The sequence below is a fragment of the Bombus vosnesenskii genome, unplaced genomic scaffold (assembly GCF_011952255.1).
Source record: "Bombus vosnesenskii isolate JDL3184/JDL3185 unplaced genomic scaffold, Bvos_JDL3184-5_v1.1 scf7180000013352, whole genome shotgun sequence".
Classification (NCBI taxonomy): Eukaryota; Metazoa; Arthropoda; class Insecta; order Hymenoptera; family Apidae; genus Bombus; species Bombus vosnesenskii.
In genome coordinates, this window is record NW_022882988.1 from 2777594 (window position 1) to 2801562 (window position 23969).

Below are 23969 nucleotides of genomic sequence, written 5' to 3' on the forward strand. Positions count from 1 at the left end.
CGGAGGGGCTATCGATGCGATGGAGAACGAGCGAAGACACGTTGAAAAGAGATGCAGAAGCAAAGGGATGATAATAGAGAGAGGGAGATGTTGCATAGAAAGAAGATAGATATATTCACGCACAGGTAAGGTTAAAGAACGGGGTAAGGGTGATACGAGGAGAAAGATGAGATTAAAAGAAGGGTGGGGAGGAAAAAAGAAGGGTAAGGATCGAGAAATAGGGTGAAAGAGAGGGGCACCGAGGGTGGAATAGGCTCTCTCTGGTAGGTCACGATCGATGGGAGCGATGTTGCCTCCGCTTCTCGTACGTTCTGCTTCGATTTTCTAGTCGTCGGAAGGCTGGGCCGACTCGGTTGCTCGGTCGACCAGTCGGTACGCTGGTTGGTTGATGGCTTGTATAAAGCAGCTCTCCTCGACTAGGTTAGAGGGTTAAAAGTGTCCGCGCACGAGTTCTCAACACGTGGACCTAGAGATGCTTTTCCTTTTCTCCATGGTGAACATGCGTTGCGGCCCACTTTTTATCGTCCGCCCGTGCCACCACCCTATTCTAACATTATCTACCAATATCTACCTACCTACTTCTACTTACGTTCGACCACCTACTCTGCATTGCAAACGGTCTATCGTGCAAACTGTGCGCGCGATTCTCCGTTGACGTTTCGTTCGACGAGGTTATCGGGCGCCTGGAAAATCGAATGTATCTCTAACACGTGCATCTTTGCTTTGGCCGCGTCGAGTCACGCCAGAGCATAATTTTCCCTTTCACCGCCTACTTGTGTGCTCTATGTACAAGGTACATATACCATCAGCGATGTCGTGTCTCCGTCTCGCAGCGCCGTCGCGTTCCGCTTTGTTCATCCGGTTTCTCTCGATATCGTTCGTTTGGCTTCTCTTAATTATCCCTCGATCGGCTGGTGGCGCACCGTATCACGGCCTCTTCGCAACTCTCGTTGTTATTATTACGCTTTCGCGTTGCGCTTTAAAATAGCATTACTGTCGTCGAGGGCTCGGGATATCGATTTTCTGGAACACGGTCAGCTTGAAATTCGAAATGAAGCAGCGGCACTCTTTCGTTTCAACGACGTCAGTCGGACGATCGTAATCGAAAACATCGACTCCTTGTCGATTATTTCCTTCCCTTCTCTTTCCATTCTTCCTTCTCCATACCGTTATCTCGCATTGGGAATATATTTCTTGCGTTTAACGACGCAACCCTCTACCTCTTAACGAGGACAGCGCGCACACCTTTAGAATGGGAATCGTATACGCGACTGTTAGACTCTCGAGTGGCCTACTTTTGCCCCGCGCCGGCTACCCTTTTCTTCTGTATAATCTCGATACCATCCGCGTCATTGTTATGCGCCGTGATCTTGTTTTTCAACGAAACAGGTAAATAAGTAGAGCTGCGTTCTGAATAGTTAAATGCAAAACCGCCACGTTGCTCTTCCCACTTTAGAACTGGCTGGCTGTGCAACGTCAGCTCGATACTCTTCCAGCTTGTCGTCGTGATTTTTGTCTTCCCGGAGTCTCGTTTGCACCGGTAAGACAGGTTATATCTACTCAGAGCAGCGGCTTGATAAAATCTTCCCAGTAGCTTTCTGCTTCGATCGGTCATTTCTTCGATGCGAATAGAATAACGTGCTCGCACATGGAATATGCCGGTTCCTAACGCTGTAGTCTCGGTCACCTCGTATTTCTTCATCGATTCACCGTGAATCGAGAAAATTTTTCCTCTCTTCTTCTCTTTTTCTCTATCCTTCTCTTCCTTCACATCGATTTCACGTGTTCCATTTAATAGCCGCATCGTCGCCAAGAGCAACGGCGACGTTTAACCTGCGACACTTTCCACTTTGGCTAATGCTTTTATCCATTCGCGTAATTAACCCAGCTTGTTCAAGCTACGCGCGATACAATTCATCGAGGTTTTCCTAGTGTGTAACGCGTGCGAGTTTTCCGGATATTTCGCTTTCAAGCCCGTAACGACACAGTCAACGCTCTGTAACAAACCATCGACCCGCAATCTCGTTATGTCTACGTAATTCGTGGATTGCGCACGAAGAACCACGTTAAGAGCACGGAAATTTTCGATCCAGTTTCGTTGCCACGTTTTCAAGTTAGAAAAACACACTTATCATCTGTTTTTTATTCCTCCTTTTTCTCTGTTCGTCTACGCGATCTTTGACACGGATCTTGATTAGCATATTATGTTATTGATTGATTGCGACTCTGTGGCTATATACGCGTCAAATTATGCAATCATTAAAGTGTAAAGTTGTATGAGTTTATGAATATTGATGTATTTTCCTAGATTAATGAGATTATGATTATGATTTTAATACTGGGGAATTAGATGTAAAAACGTAGTTTTTCTTTGCATCTAATAATAAACGTAGAATGATTCAGTTTCAACGTTTTTCTCCTTCTGGTTTTATGTTTTTACTTGAACTAAAAACCTTGTAGTATTCGCCGAAAGAAGTAAGATAAGAGTAAATGTATAGCCAAATAGACGTAGGTCTAATAACAAGGGGCTAATCAACATAGATCGTAAAAGTAATTCTTTCGATGTAAAATCAACTTTTATTATTTATTAGTATTCGGTGTCATAAAAATGGAAATAGCGTTATCTCGGAAGTCAAGCATGAAAAAACATGCGTTCCGTATATCAAAGTAACTTGAGACGATAATAGTACTCGAAAATTATCGCATTAATACCGATATCTATGCCGATTCATGTCACCGAAATCAGGCTCATTCAGCTAACTCCATACAAGCTGTCTAAAATCGTCTCAAATTACTATTTTCACATACGGAATGCATGTATTTTCACATTTCACTGAATCCTTGATAACGTCATTTCGCTTCATTATGTTCAATGCGTTGCAAACATCCTCGCTTATGATATCTCACTAATATGAAATAATAAAAGGTGATGTTGCATCGAAAGGATTGCTTTCAACAACTATTTTCTGGGTTGATCGGATAACGTACTACATTTCTAAAGCTACTTCCCGATAAAGAATAAGAAATATGACTTATCGCGTTGAATCAAGTTCGCGAAGATTCATAATTTACACATTAACTATTACTACGTGGTAATATTATCGAAATTTATTTAACTCGCTTATATTAATTCTTATATTAACAAAAATTGAGAAATCGATTGATCAGATAATATAAGAATTTACGTAAAGCTAGATGGACGAAAGAGATAACAATGAATGTGCAACTTTAAGTTAAATTTTGAAACCGGTCATTTGACCGGGCTTGGTAAGATCAGCGTTAAAATCTAGATAATCAAATTCATGCAAATCCACGATCCATATATTACTATTTGCTACTGCACAATCGAAGCTAATGATATTTATTTCAAACTCGGAAATTTTGTAATTCAAATACTTAAAAAAATACAACACGACACGTGTTGGATTTTGCACGAAACGGCCAGCGAAAAATAACATGCTGACGTATAAACGACGCGATAAAATCTCCGTTAAGGTCGCGGAGGAACCGATGATCCGACAAGGGCGTGGCTTCTTTATTAGAAATCGTTGTCTTGTCGCAAATTGCAGGCGACATGGCGAGGCGCCGGATTAATTATGCGAAAGCACTGATTAATTGCGGGCCCGAGTCAATGACCTTCGCCTCTGGAAGACGTCCGAGTCATTCGGTGAATCTGGTTTTGTGGCACTGTTAAGTGTCGCGAGTGAATGCAGGAATGCGCACTTACGGCGTCAAGCAGTCGTCGTGCCGATGATACTTTCGACGAATTAGAGCTTCGGCTTTGCGCAATCACGGTGCAACCGACCCGCATCGCATTCGTCGTTCTAAGAACTTGAAAATGGACACCTCTTCCGATCGTTGAATGATCCGTAGTCGGCGCGACTAAAGGCACTTGCAGCGAAATATAAATATAAAATTTGTCACGTTTTACAAAGTCTTGTCATGACCGTGGAAAATATGTCTGCCTGGTAAAAAGACGAATAACGATGAAAGATGAAAAAGAGGCATCGTCGATGTCTACCTCTTTTTTTTTCTCTTTTTTTACCTCTTGCAGCACGGAACTGTGTTCAAAGCGTTTTGTCAAAGCCCCCTCCGGAATAGAGGACGAGGAGAGGAAGCGGAAGAAAAAAAGACTGTCGTGGATAATATTTCCGCTAGATTCAATACGTTTCCTTGATAAAAGTCGGATGAAGAGGACGAAATATTGGTAATCGTCGCGAGGAAATTACATGGAATTACAGACACGATTTCTGAGCGGCACAGCGATCGCGTGAGAGAGTCGTGTACGATATCTCGCTGATGGAGATCTACGCGAGCGGAAGAGTTACGATCGATACAGCGTTTTGAGCAGAATATAACGTTAAACCATGACTGCATTTTGTGCGCACGATCACGTCACGCACACGACCGTACGATACGTTCTACACCCGTCGAATATCTTTGCCTGCCGCTTTGCAACAGCCTTCCCCCAATATTTCAAATTATCTCTTTGCACCGTGCATATCATTGACCCCCCCAATGACCTTTCATTGTGAATACGAAATGACGAAATGAAAGTTCGCCTTAATGATTCGAACGTCTCTAACGCATCTAATGTCTCCGTTCCGGATGTTCTCGCGCGTAGAAAAATTCTCCTGCCGTGTGTGCATCCGTCTTTTGATTTCTGCTCCGGCGCATTCGTCTTCGTTAACCGCCGATTCATTTCAACTCGGATTCCCGTTAGATAGCATGCACGGCCATACAGAAACGATTTGATGCACGAAAAAACGTTTTGCAAACGATATAGAACATGGCACAGGTTTCATGCCATATCGAGTTCCATATCGCGAATCGCTGAAAATTTCAAAGTTCACGCGATTTCGCGCTGTCATTTTCAACTTTAATATCCATATGTATGTCACGATGTGCCTCTCTGCGCGTTGTCTCTCTTCGAAATCTTTTTTTCTTTTTTCCTTTTTTTCATCACTTCGCCAATTTTTCTCGCTTCTCGACCCAACGAAGCGGTCGCCGAATAACGACTTCGATCGTAGGGAATATCTTATTCAGAACTTCCTGGCCGAACGCCAGAACTTCTTTCAAACTTCCGGTGACGCGTTCACTTTCGTCCGTAACACCGATATCTTAGCGCATCGTGTTCGAGTATTCCGTGGAAATGTTAATATCGTAATAGAATTATCGAGTATTCCGCTGTATATACATTTACAAACTTTCCGTGGAATCTTTGAGCGATCAAGAACTCCTAGAAGGAAATCAGTTATTATGGAAGCGCACCGCTTTCGGGAAAATTTCTGTTCGTCGTTCTTAACGCGAACGAACCGATGAATAAGAATTTCAACATTTGCAACACGTTAGTTGATGATGATAGATAAACGTAAAGATGATCTGACTGTTAATCGGGGTATTCTTTGTTCCACCTCTATTCACAGATCGTAATCGTATCTTGTTAAACCCGGAGATAGACACAAACGACGATGGAGAAAGAGAGATTTCAATTTTTCCGGCAAACAGAATCGTACGAAAGGGAACATCTGCTTGAGATACTATATTTTATGAATTGGCAGTGATACGGTAAAATTTTTTATTTGATTTCGTACTTGGTATATTTTCTCGCCGGGGAAAAACATCCCCGTGATAAATGCAGTCATAGAAAGTACCGTCTGTTTAATTGAATCGCCGTCGTAACGAGTATAATCGAATAATTGTTATTCTATAATAATATAGAACTCGACCATTTTCTTCGCCGATTCCTTAAGGCACTTACACGATGACGAAGATAAAAATCAACAGGCTAGGAAAGGAACTATTTGTTACCTCTGGTGGTCGATTTATTAGATTTTCCGCGTGCGACTGGGAAACCTTTTGCAAACGAACCAAACACAAGGCTTTATATGTTATCCGGCTTCTGTGTTGTTCACGGTGGTCCAGTTTGTCCGACATTTCGTCACAACTCATGTGTCTGGTATGCGGAGAATGCCGCGAACTAACGCACCCAGGAACTTCTCCGAAAATATAGCCAGGAATAAAGCAAGGAAAAAATAAATTCGCTCGAAAAGAGGGACGAAAACACGAACGTACGTGGCGCAAGTTTTGTTTGAATCTGCGTGATTTCGCGTGAAACTTCTAAATCGCGTCTGCTTTAGAAACACGGCGATGCTTCTCTAATTGACTATGAGTTGGAACTTTATTTATCTATACTGTTCTCTTTCATCAAAACGTTCTGTCTGGAATTTTTGCAATTCTTAAGATACGTTGAAACATTTGCATTTTTCTGTGTCCTTCAACTTCGCTGTTCTCGGATCGATATAACCGAAAATAAAAGTTACGTTTTAATACATATCATTAAGCTACCAGTAGCGTTTAAATGTTTAACCTTACTTAAATATTTGGTTTTCGTTAAACGTTTTATATAGACGTACAAATTTTATTTGTGTATTCTATATCTTTCATTTCTAAGTTTGGAGGAAGGTTGTCGTTAGTAATACAAACGTGAAAGATAAACGAGAACAGCAGTGTTATATGAAGTTTATCGCATCAAATAAAATCACATTATACAATAATTACGGAACAAACAACTATATGTTTTAAATTAAACGAGAAAAGAAATAAACATGGTACAAAGGAAATGATAAAACTTGATATTTTACTTAAATCAGTACCTATAGGAAATTTCTAAATAAAAAAGATTATCGTGTCCAAGAGATTGACAATTCGAATGATGGATCAACTCATTCTGCCTAGTTAATAATTTTAATGCTGCACTACCATATATAGCACACGTATAAACTGTATAAAAATAGGATTTAGTTGAGGTAATTCTCAAAGAAGTCACGATACCAGGCTACGATAATTTATATCATTGATTTTCCTTTTCTCGATGGAAACGATCTTCGAGAGAAGCACCGCGAGGAAAAGTATTTCATTGTGAATGAGATTCTTGAGAAAAATTGTCGTTGCAAGGCGGGTCTCGAGATTGTGTCGTTATTTACAAGGGGCACTGGATCGATCAGTTTTCTCGCACGAGCAGTTCAAGCAGACGAGAGCGTAAGGAAATTTTCTCGCCTCGAGCATTTATTCGACGCTTCGCTGCTCCTTTTATACTTTCTGTTATCACCCAGTGTCGAGGCGAAGAAAAGAAGAGTCGTCAAAGTCAGTGGGGAATCCGGTCGTGGGCCGATCATGCAAAATTACCCAGTCGAACAAATTGGTCGGTCGTCGTTTCCGTCAAGAATCGCTTGTTGCGAACCGGCCAAACTGGATTCGATTTTCCGCCGAATCCTTTCCGCGATATCCACTCTCTCCGTAATTGGATCTTGAGATTTCGTCGTCGTATTATCGCTTCCGCCCTTGCCTTCACTCGGGTAAACAGATTATTCCAGAGAAAAATCTTGTTGCCAAACAAGAATCATGCGAAACAAGATAAACGCAACAGGTTGAACACCACCAAAATAAATTTAATTTAAATATTGCTACTTCTGAATCTAAGGAAGGATCTCGAACACTTTACGGCCGATTTTAACAGACAATTTTAATTCTACTGCTCTCCACGTTTCTTCACGTCCGTATCTCTTCGGATATCGTCTTTTTTTTTTAAATTCTTTATGCATAAAAAGCGTCCAGTACAAAAAAGGATTCGTAAAACTGTTTTGCTCGAAAGAAATGGAAATTTATCGGTATCGGATTCGTCGTTATAAAAACCTTTCTCGATACCTGATTATAAAGAATTAATGAAAATGTCTTACTTCTATCTTCTTTAAATTGTAGAAGTACGGTTTATTCAGCAATGTTATATTTATTATGAAATTAATACCTTACGTACACGAAAGGAAGGTAATTCAACAATCTAATAAACTCATTTGCTTTTCATTTTTTCTTGCATTTGATTTTCATAGATTCCAGATAGTACAAGTGTGTACTTCCGTTCATAAGTTGATACTTGCTAATCTTCAAACGCAAGCTTTAATGGAATCTTAAAAATAGAGTGTAATTTATTTTTCCTCATAACACACGCGATTAACGGATATCAAGGTCATCGTATTTTATTTCTATATTAAGCACCAAAAAAAGTTTCTATAGATGACCAAATACTTTCTTAAGCTATTATATATGAAATAAAAATAAACAGGCTTCCAACCCTTGAAATTACAAGTTTTCGTGATATTGCCACGTCATGGGAATTTCCCAGGCCGAGATATCGTACACCTTAATGCTGCGGAGTAATTCGTCGATTGTGGTTCGCTGGTACAATCGAAGACGCAAAGCGCGTAATAGGCTTACTCGGAGTCTAATTATCAAGCGTGTACACTTAACTCTGGCTCTAATTATCGGTCTGGTAAACGTCACAAAGAGGGTTCGGTGTATGCACGTTCTCCGTTTATACGGATTGGGTCAAAGGCGTCAAGTGCATACCATACAAATCTACGAGTGGCATTTCCTATACGTAGACCCAGGACAGGGTCCCAGAGTCGTTGCTACTGGCTATCAAACTTAGGATAGACAGAGTGTCTGCGGCTAAAAATCTCGGTTCGTTGCTAAAACACTAGAAACAATAGCTCTTTCAGCGTTATTACTTGACCTCGATGCTTTACGTAAGCGCGTATTAATTTCAAATGCTTGCTTGATGAACGAAGTCGAGGCTATACACCATTCTTGTTTGTTGACACGGATTGTTCGATCCTTCGTTTCGTATCTACATATCTGTTGCTTGTGTTGTGACTGTTCCACTGTTTTTTCGATTGTTTTCTCGCCGATATCTTTATACGAATCGTTATTAGTGAATGTTATTGGTACTTGTTATTAATTGAAATATCGACAAAATTGAGATTGGCATCGCAAAGATAATGCCGTAGTAGATGGTGCAGATATTGAACTGCAATATAAATTCGTTCTCTTTTATGTATTATTATATTTGCTACACAGTGTCTACAAATTTGCCATGTATTTTACTAGCTTTTAGAAAAACTTATTTTTTTCACGTTATTTTCTAATGTGTTTAAAGCGATATACGAGCTATTCTCCGAATGGTTTCTAACTCGTTATCGATACTCTGCCACAAACGTTTGCTCATTCCCGAATCATTGGTCATCCTCTTTTGTGAATAATGTTAAATGGTGAGAATAAACCAACCTGGCCTCTGTCGCATGATAATTTACTAACCGGTAATATTAGCAAATTGACAAGTTGCATGTTGTATGTCGCGGGCTTCTCTGTAATTCTGCAATTTTACATCACTTAGAATAATCAAGTGACGGTTACTTAAAATTGTTTCTGTGTAAAAATTGTTTCTAAAATTCAATTTCTTTTATTACCAAATTTATTAGTGCGATAGAAGGGACTCTGTCGGTATTGGTAACGTGTAATTTGTAACTTGTAAAATATCACTTGTAAAGTATAAAATATATATTTTTTTAAATTGTAAAATATCGCTTGTAAAGTATAAAATATATATTATACAAGTTGCAAATTGCACGTTACCAATACTGACAGATAGAGTCCTTTCTATCGCACTAATAAATTTGGTAATAAAAGAAATTGAACTTTAGAAACAATTTTGTACTCGGATATATACATTCAACCCTCTTATAACACGATACTCAAAAAGCATGGTTTCGATACACGGTGCAAAAATTGCGATACGGTTCTATATAGCACGACTTAATAAACTTGAACGATCATTGTCAATTGGTGATTCATATAGTACGTATATGTTTCCATCGTACTGTTTTGCTTCTGTTTAATGTGTTATAGGTGGGTTGGCTGTATTAGTAAGATTGCGCAAGAGCTTTCTGATTTCATCCGGTTCAAATTCGATCGAAACGAGAGATTAAATTCCTAGTTAACTCTTCGAATTAAGATTTGTTGACAAGCACCCTTCTCATCCAATTTTCTTACCAATATCTCGATGCAATTCAATGGCGTCATCATTTTCAAGCCAAAAAGCTGTTCCCCCGGAATGAACTACTACTCCGTCATCAAGGTTGCGGAAGCCTGAAAACTCGATAATCACGACATCGTGGACATCACGGAATCGATTTTGTGGCCTGCAGCGATTGAATCTTGCATCGTAATTGATCGATCGTCGAGAAAATTTCGAAACGTCGACCAGAGGCAGTATGGTGACCCGTTGTAACCGTGTGTTTCATCGTTGCTCGATCGTGCGACAAGTAAAAGGCTGCTGGTCCGAGAGATCGCTGCCGTTAAAAAGAAAATGAAAAAAATGTTTAAAAGCGAAAAATAAAATATGCTCTCTTTGCCCTGGAACCGTTTCATTATTATCGTTAATCGAGTTTCGCCCTCGGGGTCGGCAGGTTTTCACGCGAGTAAATGGTTAAATTGAATCACACGTATAGACGAGCAGGGAAAGAACGAGAGCCGCGTTGTAAAATACAGCTGCTGTCGATAATATCCGAATATTAATTTGCAATTAGTAGGCATGCGAGTGAGCACGAGCTACGGACGCGTTAATTGTCGGCATGTAAAACGCGCGGTCGGTCGTAGGCGCGAATTTTAAGCGAGTTCCACGCATTATACGCGACCGATCACTAAACCTTGCGAAAAACAAACTGTACGGGCCGGGATCGTTTCGTAATTTCTGCTTTATGTAATTGGCATCGATCGTGGAAGCTCGGAATGAAAGCGGGAGAAAGCGATCGCGAGTTACGGCGATTCGGTTTTGAGACGAGCACAACACGGCAGTCGTACCTCCTCGGTGTTGAACCATCTCGCGAGTCGCGTTTCGTTTCGAAAACCTATCGTGCATTTCGCGTTTATACACGCTTTCACTTTTTTTTTTTTTTCGTTTTCCAAAGGAGAATCTAAAATTAATTATGTGCGTAGTTTTCATTAATTAGAGCATGAGTGTATTTTTCAAAGATCATTTTATTGCATTTTTTAATGCACAGATCTTCTATTCGTATATTTAAGATTTTATTTAATTGAATTAATTTTATTGACCTTACCAGCATCGAGTTTTCTAGCTATATGTGTTTACACCGTAAAAGTATGATTCATAATTAATTGGTTAATCAAAGAGAAAATTAGGAGAGGAGAGCTTCGAATAGAAGAACGTTCGTTCAGACATCGTAGACATCGTTTTAGTTATAAAGACGCTCGGAATATTTCGGAGAGTTTATCGCGGCGGCTCTGCGGGAGTCGGCCTATTTTTGAGGACAAATCAATTTTTCCACGGTATTCGGAGCTGTAATAATTTCCGCGGGTCTTGCGGTTTCCTGGTGACATATTTTCCATTGTCGACTATCTTCTTAGTGAAATTGGATCAATGTGTAGCTGCTCTGTGTAGGAAAAGCTTTGGCGGAAACAAGAGCATGTCTTTTTCAGCTGGATGAACATTTATCTTTCTTTATTTTACTTTGGTCGGTGATTTGTCGTAGACCAAGACTTGACCAAGGTTGCTGTACGCTCGTTCTAATCTCGTTTATTTCGTAACAATCTGCTCCGGAAACTCATCGATCATCGTTTACATTCCGATCAAACTATCAAACTTAATCATTGCCGATAATTCAACGAGAGATTATCTACTGTATGAAATCCCGAGATAACGTCTCGGTTCGATTAATTGTTTAATTAAGCATACGTGACTGTCCGTTTGCATCCGGTTTCCTTGTCTGTGATTATGGCCACGTTTTCGCAACGAGAGAAATCTCTCTAGTCGTTGCATTTCGTATGACCATGCACGTTTCAGCGTCTTCACTCAATGGATCGACACAAATCAGAACGGAAGCTCGACCGGATGGATACGCGTTAGGAAATATATTCTACGTGTCGTTAGATCTTCGATAGCATTAATCAGCTGAGTATATTTTCTTTTCAATCGGTACGATTTGTAGCTGGTAATCGAGAATCCTTACCGCGTATTCACTCTGTTAGAATCGTCACGTGCTAATGCTAGATGAGAACCACACGTCTATTCGTGTTCACGCGCATGAATTAAGCTCGTCTCGGTCGGCACGTGAGATCCGGTACTGATTCAACGTCGTGACATACTCGTCAATTACATTCGCGTGTAATTCATTCGCGATCCGCGAGACTCTGATTCCAGATCGAGATTCCAATTGTCCTCCTTAATCGGCCGGATTCGCGTGAGCCTGATGGTGCTATCGTAAGAATCGCAGGTTTAGTCTAAGTTCCTCTTTTGGCGAAGTTGAACCGTGTCGGTTTCTTGAGTAGGCTTACGCGACTTATCGCATACATTATCGGTCAAAAATTTGGGTCTACTTTGTATCTAAGTTCCAGTTGTATCTGAAATTAATGGTGGACAGAGGAAAGGTTAAAAAATTACAATTTTATAAAACGGAATAATATTTGATAAGAGCAATAAATAGATATAATATGTAGGTCTACGTCAGACTAGGTGACTGTTAATAACACGATAACAAATGTTTAATCCTGACTCTTATACTTAACTTGCTCCTATCTGTCTGCATTTTCTGCCAGTACAATTTTCAATTGAAAAATTAAAACTGTGGATATCGATAGTAATTTCCTTCACATCGATAGATTTTCGAATAAAGAATTGTACACGGTGATAGCTAATCCTACAGTTATCTTTCAATAAAATTTATTTATTTGTATATTAAGATACATCGAGTCTTTGATTTCATGCACGACGAAAGCAGCTAAACGAATAACACGATTACAATAATTACAATGTATTATCGCTGAACATATAATTGGTCGTTGTAGAGCCACGAGAAAAATACACTTTTGCAAATCTGGCTCGCCATTGAGCATTCAAGTTCACCTAGAGCAATCTTGTACGGGAGAATTACTTCCGAAGGATCCTTCTGGGATATTAAATTGAAATAGTTCAACAAATAAATTCGCAGATTCTACACGTATAAAATACATGTGGGGCTTCTTTAAAACTTTTGACCGACAGTATGTCGAGGTTCGTGACTTGTAGATATCGTGATCTCACGTAAGACTCTTTAAATCGTAGATTCTAAGAATCAAGCACAAACGATCGACGCTACTTAACGTGGATCGGTAGAGAAAATACCTGGCACGAACAAAGATCTTTTCTATTTAAATTTTCAAATCTTGTACAAATTTGTTGAATATATATATATATATATATGTAGATTTACACTTGGAGTCTGAAAAAACGAAGGTCTTAACCAACGACTTGGTCCGCTTACGATCGATTTTCATGCTGTCGTTGCGAGTTGTATCGACTGCGATTAGAGTGGCGCCTGGAAACTCTGCGTCGTTCGAATCAGTACAATGGTTCGAATTTCGAACTGTATAGGTCCTCGACTAAACGACTTTAGCGGTTAATGTCAGTGAATAATTGGAGAGCTCACAAAATTACGTTCCCCTGTGAAGTCGTCCCGTATACCGAAGAATCTCTTTGCAATGTCAAATGCTCGTGTGTTGATGAAACGCGTGTTACCGACTGTCGTGGCTTGATATACGCTTGTTTAACTACCAAACAACTTCTCAATCGCTATTCAGAAGTAGGAAAAGTACTTTCGTTCTCGAACGTCTCCGTTTCCTTATTCCCCGACGATATAACTGAACAATAGTTTGCAAAGCGAAGTTGTTGGAGACTTTGCCTCGCCGTACAAAGATTCTCGTCACGAAGTTGGCGTTCATAAGGTCACCGAGGGAGTATCTTTGTCCTGGCGCATACGAATTCGACGGACGACGAGATTTTATTCGTTGGTGAATGTTTTGGAAACCACTTTCGTGTCACGATCCTCGTTGATGCATCGACAGAATTTTGTTCGCGTAAGGCTACGATCGCAATGTGTTCTGACGAGTTGTCGTTTCAACGAATATGCCAGGACAGTGAAAAATATAGATTCCTATGGGTAGGGTAAGGTAGGCTTATTTAAATCTAGATAGGTCATTTGTTTTGTAATTGGCCAAAATTTTAAGCGATCTACGTTTAGAAACAAAACTATTTCATCAGTTTTTAATCGCGATAGACAGTGAAATAACTTGCACTCGTCAAAACAAAAGAAGTATGTTCAGTGTTGGTATTGTCAATTCAATTCAATCGCAATTCATACATATTACGCTATCTCTGAGAGTTATTTGTTCCTTATTGTATTACTTCTTACACAATACATCTGCGCTGATTCAAATAACTCGTTTCTTAGATTTGTTCTTACTAGCTCTCAGGTATTTTCTCTTTCTTTCGTTATTATATCAGAGACTAATTGTGCCTCGTAATATCCATCGGATTTCGCTATTCTATGCAAAGTCCACGATTGGATTTTAAAACATAGGATAGGTGCACTTCGTACTAAAATATTTCACTCGCCAGGACGATAATTGGTTAAAACACGGATTCACTGTAGATACAGTCTAATGAATTTCGTTTTGTTTGCGTGTAAATTGAATTATTATAAATTCAAAAGCAGCGAGAAAGCTTTGTGTGCATTAATAATCCAGTAACCATGATACCACAACAACCGCACACGTTAGCCCACAAATCTGGTCAATCCAATTTCTCACGCGAGGTGCAATCAACGGAGGAGGTCGTCCCTCGATGGAGAATTATTGCGCGATTACGGTGCTGTCGAAATGGAGGCGGAGACGAACGTGACAGAATTAATACGACGTGTACGATGCTGTTTCTCGCGCTTCTTTTTTCTCGTAATTAATCGCAGCTCATGTCTATCAGTTTCATATTTATTAATACACAGATAAAGCAAAAAGTTAATAAACACGAATGAGATACACTCGAATTGATATTTCTTATTGCGTAAAACGAGCATAATTAATATATACATATACGTATGCATTATACTTATATGCATATACATATATAAGTCCGCGCAATCCATGAAATATTGTAACAGTATGTATTTACGACGCTAAAAAGGTATTAATGAAATCGATAGCGCGTGCATAATCCGTGTAATTGGTACAATCGTAGAATGCATACGTAAACCTTTTACCTTTGGTTTTGTTTCAGGGAAGAACCTCTACAATAACGAGCATGTAGCGATTAAATTGGTGAGTTCATTAAAATTTGAGACAGTCACGACTTTTGTCTAGAGTCCTCCCGTTAGTGTAATTCCATTTTAACGATAGAGAAAGATACGTGGAAGTTGCTTAATTGCTTTTAACAATTTGTCTTTCCGTCGATTCTAACAACCTCCGAGAGAAATCTCGTTCAGTTCGTGGATATATAAAAATAAGAACCCATTAACTTCATACGATTTTCTGGTCGTGAACTTTTATTTTAAAACGACGTCTCTTTTGGACTTTTCAGGAACCAATGAGGTCAAAGGCGCCGCAGCTACATTTAGAATATAGGTTTTACAAATTATTAGGTACACATGGTGAGTATCTGTAATCTAAACGTTGAAGTTCTATTGAAATAATTAATATTCTGATCGATCAATGTGATTAATCGTGCACAGAGGGTATACCAGAAGTATACTACTTCGGTCCTTGTGGGAAGTACAACGCTCTGGTAATGGAACTTCTCGGACCGAGTCTAGAGGACCTATTCGACCTCTGCGGTAGGAGGTTTACCCTAAAGACCGTTCTCAAAATCGCCACACAGATCGTAAGTGATATTAATGTATCAATTTTATGTTTGTTCGAATTTTAAATTGTCGAAGAATCGTCTCGTCTAAATTAAATCAACGATTTTGCTACGTTATGACGTTGCTAACGTAGATTTCCCGTTTAAAGCGATAATTAATTTTGATATAGGTATACTAGATAATAAGTTTGTTTGTATTAATTGAAATATTGCTTCTCCACAGCTTCATAGGATAGAATACGTTCATAGTCGGCATTTGATCTACCGTGATATCAAGCCGGAAAACTTCCTGATAGGACGATGCACAACCAAACGAGAAAAGATTATCCACATCATCGATTTCGGACTGGCCAAAGAGTACATAGACCTGGAGACGAACAAACACATACCGTACCGGGAACACAAGAGTCTGACGGGCACAGCGCGTTATATGAGCATCAACACGCATCTTGGAAAAGGTAACTTTTACCTCGGTTTAGATATCCGTGCATAAGACGACGGCTACAACAACAACCTGGCCGCCGGCCCATCTGCACAAACTTTTCAAACTTCGCCGCTTGCTCGTTCTTCACAGACCCGGAGAAAGTTTGTAAGCGAGCACGCGCCGCGCTACGCTATATTAAATCCACCAAGAATGTTTCTTCGCAACGTTCGCGGCAACGTTTCTGCTTTGCTCGCGGACAATTGTTACGTCGTTTATATCTCTTGATTATATTTCGAGAAAAAAATGAGTCCTGGTTCTCGTGCGTCATATAGACTTTTGGTATTATACTATGGTTATAGCGGATATATGCTCGGACGAATGAAACATTTGAAGAACAATGTACATCATATACGATAGAATATATATGTTGTATTCTCATAAAATTGTTTTGACGTATCTTTTAGAACGCCAGCTCGTCAGAAAACGCCTTCGCTGTAACCATAGACCGAGGCAAAAATTTATACGAACACCACCGATGCAAAATTTTTAATTTTCGTATTTTTGTAATTAGAGCAGAGTAGAAGAGACGACCTAGAAGCGTTAGGGAACATGCTGATGTACTTCCTGCGCGGTAGCCTTCCGTGGCAAGGGCTGAAAGCGGACACGTTGAAAGAACGATATCAAAAGATCGGCGATACGAAGCGGAACACGCCGATCGAGGTTCTCTGCGATGGACATCCCGAGGAAATGGCTACGTACTTGCGGTATGTGCGTAGATTGGATTTCTTCGAGACGCCCGACTACGAGTACCTGAGAAACCTTTTCCACGACCTGTATGAGAAACGAGGTTTTGTCGACGACGGAGAATTCGACTGGACTGGCAAGACGATGGTACGTGATCCATTGACGAACAAGTGATCCCTGTATACGTCACTTTCTCTTTTACCCCTTCGCAATGCATGCAAGAAAGGAAGACAGAATAACAGGAGAGTTACATGATGGTCGATTATGTCCAGGGACGAAGCACGTATCGCAAGAGTCGATATCAAAACCTATAGTGGAGTTCTCTTTTTTTCTTTTCCTTCTTTTTTTCTTTCTGTTTACATATTCGAACGATTGCCAATTTACGATTAACGCAATGTACAATAATGTTCACATTTATTTATTTGATTACGTAAATTAAAAGATCTTTTTATCAATGATACCTCTTGATTATATCTGTTTCATTCGTGCGGCTCGTCGAGCGTATTTATTATATTGTACATAGTAGTTTTAGCGATAATCGCGTAGAAACTTCGAGATATCGTCTCTTCTGGGTAAGTAGGTCGTCCTGAGGAATTCCTTCTTTACATCGGCCCTACGTCTTTATTTTTGGTGAAAAACATGTTTCACTGATTTTTAACGTTTGCATGCTGCTCCCAATAAACCTCTAGCCACACAACTTCGATCAACTTAGAGCTCTGAGGACGGCTCCTCCCTCTCACATTGGAAAGACTAAATCTGATAAGGTGGGTGATAAACTGTACGCGAAGTTCACGTTTTTATTACCTGTACGCAGACGTGTGCGTGTTCGACAGCTTGAATATCGAAATTATTTGAAAAAAGTACACCGACTTTCTATTAATGTATGCAAAAAGGACGACGCTGTACCAAGATAGTTTGTCAAAGAAGCGTGTATTCCTGCTCGGAGAGAATCGCTCGTAAAGCGCATGGAACGATACTGGGAGCTTATCGACTTTTATTTCGTTGAGCATGAAAATGTTATTCCTCCTTAGAGACACGATATCTCGTTCTGACCGAGATTCGCATTTACGTCCGCAAGAGTTGCATTCACCACTTAAGCATGCATATTTCCTTCCCTGCCCCTATGTTCAATTATTTATTTTATGCTTGTACCAAGATTCTTTCGCAATATTTATATACATATAGTATTTATATTTAAATAGTATGGTAAGTGCGTCGTTTACCTTGCCATTTTTCTTTAATTTGTTAACCGAGGAAATTATATTTACATCTACAGGGGAAAATAATCCGATTGAAATTGATTTGTCTTTACCATCGATCTTTAATTTTAGAATTTTATAATTATAGAGCATATAATTGTAGAATATAGTTTCGTATTAATAAACGAACCGGTAAACAGGTTAAAAAACTTTTTATTCCTTTGTAGAACATTGAATGCCAGTACTGTAACGTAGATTAGATTTCTAATCTGTATGGGAACTATCTTCTCTATGGTAATACTCTTTTCATCCTTACAGTGAATGAATGGTATAGCATGTTTCTACCAGTTAATTTAGAATGCTTCACGTTTGCAGATAATATTAGTCATGGTAATGTCGTATTTTTATTTGAATATGGATGTCCGTTTTATCTTCTCCAGTTCGAAGAGCAATGTACGAAATAATAATGTCCAATGTTACCGTCAATTATTATTTCATTTCTGTCTTCAAGTATGTTATACGAAATTGATCTATCTGTAAACATCGTCTGATAAACAATACACTCCACTGAATGTAATATTTGTGTTTCGTTTTCAGTCCACACCTGTTGGATCCCTGCAGACTGGACAAGAGATTATTGTATCTCCGAATCGTGATCGGCACCCGTACAAGGTACGTATACGCTTTCATTTCGATATTCTATTTTTCTTTTTTTTTTCTTTTGAAACAAGAAACAAGCATGGTTGTGTGAAGCTTACCTATCTTAAATAACAGCATGAGTATACACCTCGTCAGTATATATATATATATAAGTAAATAAAAATACAAATATATATATATACATATATTTTTAAACAAATTTCACGAAAGCTGTTTGCAATTGAGTTGTCGAAAAGGGAACGTTCTTGAGATAATAAATGTTAAGATACAAAAGTAGAAATTTGAGTTAGGACTTTTGCCGAAAACGTTCGAAGCATATTCGAAGATAGTTGGACTTTCTAAAAAAAAAAAAAAAGTATTACATATACGATTTTGTTTCTTTGCGAAACATGGAAATCATCGATGTGTAGGAATGCGATGATTTTGAGGAAAATGTAGTCCTCACGTTGGATGAGGTTCACATCGAAATGCAAGGCAACTACGTAAGCCACCAAAATCTTGTAATGCGCTGGTCTTACTTCTTCATGCATGTTCTATCTTATCGTAGATGATTCGGGATAAAATTGTAGTTACGTGAATGTATGCAATGGCCGGTTATCATATCAGATAAACCAGCGTTTTTTTTTTTCTTTCTTTCTTTCTTCTGCTTCGAAGCAGTCATGACGATTTCCAATGACACAGCTTGATTTGAAGTAACGGTACTAAGAGCAATTTGAATTTCATTAATTTTTTCGTTAAATATGCAAACTTTTATATTTCACATTTAAATACATGTGTGAAGAAGCGACTTAGGACATGCCGTATCTGAAATCCCTGTTGGCAATCCTTCTAGTATTGTTTCTATTATCGACGATAAATTTAAACGTAGTTAGTCACGTATTTAGTTGGCGAGTATCGAGTAAATTAAAGATCACTTAATCTCATTCACAAAATTCTATCAATAAATTTCGCATAGTATTCTATTAGTATCTTAGTTATAAATATCAAACAATCGTGAAAATTATACCATGCTAAACGGGCGACAGGCAACGATAAAACTCACGTCATTGATGATCTTCACATTTGGGTGCAGCTTCGAGTGGCATAAAGTTTATTAATTTTTTTTTTTTTATTGCCGTTGAAAAGTGGTCTTTAGTGCTTATTCCTTTAGGATGTGACAGAGCCAGGGGTGGGAGGCGGGGGCGGTAAATGGGTGGGAACCTCGAGGACAGATACTGCGAAGCAATCAGGAGCTGGTGGTACATTGACACCCGCTGATAGGCACGGTTCTGTACAGGTGAGTGAACCCTGCCAATCCTTTGTACAATCCATTGTGCCCATCTATTTCACTTACCTATCCAAAAGCCACTTTCTTTTTCTTTCTTCTTCTTCCCTTCTGTTATGTGTTTTTCATCCGTTTGATCTATAATTTCCATTTCATTGATAAATAATTTTAGTAATGTTATTACAGTTATTCGAACATGACTTTGTCTTTTTGCGCAATATTTTTAGCCAAACAAAAGTGTGTTGATTTTGTAGCAGTAAAAAAAGAAAGTAACATCACGCCTTGTGTCTGTAATGTCATTCATCTCGTGCGATGAACTCTTAAGCGTAAGTTTACGTTTGAATAGGAAGAGACAGCGCACCTCCTGCCCGTGTTATCCATCTGTCGCCTTTGTTCCCCCATTTTCTTAGCCCGAGAAGGTGACGTGCAGACGCGTCCACGAAGTAAACCGTTCGCTCTATTTCTAGACAAAGCAACGCCGGATTATGGTCAGTTAGAAGTTTATGCAAATTGGTTTGTTGCCGCATGCGAACGTTTGTTTCGTTGATCGATTCACTTCTAATTCAGTTACTACTTCACTAATCCAGTCTTCACTTCATTTCCATAATCGTGTCTTCTCTTTCTCTTGTTCTTTATTCCCATGTTTTCCCGAAGTTCGAGAGAACATAATTGACGCGAGTAAAAACAAGTAATTTGTTAACCAAGTTGATCAGCTATACCATATTTTTAGAGTTTAATTAACGACGCCTTACAAATATTTGTTGATTGATGTAAATGATGGGCTTGGACCTTCGACGTAGAACTTTATCTATACACGTGTATATGTTTATAAAGATATCTTTGTCACGTATTTCGTATTAGCTTGGTAGAGTATTTTTCTGTGCATTTTATATTTCAAACTTATGGTAGGAATCGTAAGATTTCATATTTGAGATATCGATATCGAGGATATAGATTTTTGTTTTAACTAATTGATTATCCTTTAGTAGTCTATGTATGTAGAACCGATCTTTCGGGTGATAACGTTGTTATGTATTTAGGTGGTGTCCTCGACGAATGGAGAACTAGCCAATGATGATCCTACTGCAGGACATTCTAATACGCCAATCACAGCACCTCAAGAAGTGGACATGGTCGACGAAACCAAGTTAGTATTGCGATTGCTTTATATATTTTCTTTCTTTTTGTATGACTAGTAGATTGCTAACTCTCCTTGATAAGCGAAAGATAAATTACGATTGAGGCAATAACGCTTCTATAACTAGTGCATGAATATGTGACGTATTAGAAGCATAAGACTGTATTAGAAAAAAAAAATATAAGCCAACGTTGAACAGAGTACACTAATACGATAGATAATTAATAGAAAAGTTACATCCTTGTCTCGTTGTACAGTTTTAATCTTGGTATTACCAGTATTTTTTGCATGATACGTGTTAAATGTCCTCTCTGTCCTATTTCAGAAAGAAATGTTCGACGACAAAAATGCATTGTCGTGGATGCGGAAAGATGATACGTCGAAGTTTATACCCTCCTACGTCCACTGCCGATCCTAGACCGATTCCTGAACTTGCTTCAATATCACGATATAAGTGGCCATTAAAGAATTTTCTTTTGTGCAACATAAAGGCAAAATATAATATTCGATGACTTTCCTTATCTATCTAATCTTGTTATACGTTATTTGCAATATTCATTTCTTTTTTACTTCGATGATCTTTGCTTTGTTTCATAATAATATACGATGTAACGGATGTACTTTAAAGTCAAGAAGAGAATACGGACTTTACACATGACGATTTCGATTCTAATCAAACTCTATGACCAGCCGTAACCGTAATCCTAGATCCATTGTTTGCCTTTTTGTTCTTGTATGTTCTTTTATTTGACGAGTGGCCTGTGTGTCGATTGTTCGTTTGGAATTTAATACTGTAGCAAATTGATTTGAGAAAAGAACTCGGTTTGTCGCCGCTTTAGAATGCCTTGTCGTGCTGCATGTTGGTGTCATAGAGTAAGGCGATCAAAAGAAGACGACTCTAAGTCCTATTAGTGTTTGGTTTATTTGCAGATGCTGTTGTTTCTTCAAGCGGAAGAAGAAGAAAAGTGGAAGACAAAAGTGACTGTCTGTTATCGTCAGTCTTGGGGGGGACAATACAGTGCGCGTGTAACAGAAGTGCAGATAAAGTTTTTTTTTGGGAAACGTGTTGCGGCAGTGCGCGAAGAAACCCGTGGACAAGAAAAAGCTGCAGTTGATCCGGAATGAGGGAGGCCGTTACCTTGCTACATGCCGGAAGTCGACCCGCTTCTCAAGATTCGGTGCTGCACACCATCGTCACGATGTCATGCCGCCGTTGTTATCAAATTAAAACCACCACACAGCCATCATTATTACTGCTATTATTATTGCTATTATTATCGTTATTATTACCACGATTAACTTTGCTCTTCTTCTTTTCGTTCTTACAATTATTATTACGATTATTATTAATATTATATTATTATTATATTATTTTATTATTTTATTATTATTATCGTTTAGCTGATTATTATTGTCACTTCGTCTACGATCATCGTTTAAAACGAATCAAACATCGTTTATTAATGTCGATGTTACCGAATACACTGTAAACTTGTCACTGCTGACTGAGGATAATTTTAACCGTCGATCCCAACCGTTTAGTACTGGTAAATCGCTCCACCTACGTTACTCTACGCGTATAACAGTAAGGAATTGACGTGCCGATGGTGAAAGAACGCGTTTTGTGCCTACGACTCCTTCATCTTGTACCGCGGTGGCGCACTTTTCAACACGCCGTCATTGCAAAAATGTGTTACGATACGTGTATTAAATCGTAAAAAAAAAAAAAAAAAAAAAATTGAAGCTGAGATCTCATTTTACTCAAAGTCCCGGATAACGAGCGTAGCGTACTCCTGCTTGTATCGAACTTTATAAACAAATTACTTGTGAAGTCTGATCGACTGGAAAGGCATGAAACTGAAAAGGTAAACGCGTTCGCGTATGCTTAACTCCGATCAGTTACGAGCACGTTCAGTAGGACAACGTTTTTCAAGTTCGTGATCGTTTCAGTTAACTTTTTCTTATTTTCCCTTCAACGATCACGAGAAGCAGACGATCGAGTAGGATTGAAATTCACGTATCATTTTCGCGCGTATCTTTCGATTTCATCGTTTCACATTCGAATCTTCCGAACGTTCTGTCTTTTCGCCGACGCTGAGAGTTTGACAAGTAGTTTCTTGTTTAATGGAAGATTATATCCTTTTAAGTTCATCTTGTACGGTACACGAGGTATAACAGTATTAACGCTATCTGTAGGTAGCAACGGATACGTGCTAAATTGCACTCACCGTATTTTAGTTAACAATTTTTAACTAATTTTATTTTACGCCTACACTGCCTGTCGTTATTCTATATAAGTACACGATTATACGTGAAAACATTACACTGACTGTACATAAAATATATCGAGAACTATTTTGCTACGGAGCTGCATATGCTTTATATCGATTGTTTTAGTTAGTCGCATATCATTTACCGAGCTTCGTATAACAAAGTGACTGTTCAAATTATCAATATATATCCTGGAAATGGAGCGATATAAAAGTGATCGTAATTCAAAGCAGTTCGATTTCGGTTTCATGCCTTCCGTGAATTTATCACGTAAAAGCTATACGTCGCAGAAATCATTCAAATTACATTTTACATAACATATCGAAACACAAAGAAAAGAGAAATTACAAATTTTCCTCTGTAGATTCTAATATCTACCGTGAAAATTGAATAGGACGTAGATCAACAAATTATACACATGTATTCGACACAGTTGATCCGTGTTCTACCCAAAACACGAAGATTCGGGAAACTTTCTTGAATCGTATCTTAGCGTCTATAAAAGGACTCGTTCATTTCGGAGTAATTTTTTTATTCTTGAAACACACGTGTTTAAACAAAGATAATTATTAGAAATGTAACAAAAAAAAGAGAACCAAAGTATGCTTGTAATTGAATATACATCAATATAGGTTTGATTTTAAAGCAATAAAAATACAAACTTTTACCGTCTCTGTTTAACTCTACAAAAGAAAATAAAACAGAATTTCCTTGGAACGAATCGTTGTCTGCTAGATCAACGCGAACAC

General features: G+C 38.7%; 1 protein-coding gene across 15 annotated transcripts in view; it reads left to right on the forward strand.

Annotated features, from left to right (window-relative positions):
* The window catches only part of LOC117236891 (casein kinase I), a 58688-nt gene extending 34878 nt beyond the window's left edge, over positions 1-23810 (forward strand). For 2 of the 15 annotated variants that reach the window (XM_033500268.1, XM_033500278.1), the window contains exons 2-11: positions 14942-14982; positions 15242-15311; positions 15393-15541; positions 15744-15978; positions 16516-16835; positions 17378-17452; positions 18485-18559; positions 19698-19823; positions 20852-20958; positions 21862-23810. In XM_033500268.1, the coding sequence (XP_033356159.1) occupies positions 14942-14982; positions 15242-15311; positions 15393-15541; positions 15744-15978; positions 16516-16835; positions 17378-17452; positions 18485-18559; positions 19698-19823; positions 20852-20958; positions 21862-21931 (1268 nt within the window). In that variant the 3' untranslated portion in view covers positions 21932-23810. Of the gene's footprint in view, positions 1-14941; positions 14983-15241; positions 15312-15392; positions 15542-15743; positions 15979-16515; positions 16836-17377; positions 17453-18484; positions 18560-18957; positions 19030-19682; positions 19824-20851; positions 20959-21274; positions 21477-21861 lie in introns of those variants that run through there. The other 13 variants (XM_033500282.1, XM_033500271.1, XM_033500272.1 and 10 more) reach the window with 13 other exon arrangements.
* The last annotated feature ends 159 nt before the right edge of the window (positions 23811-23969 follow it).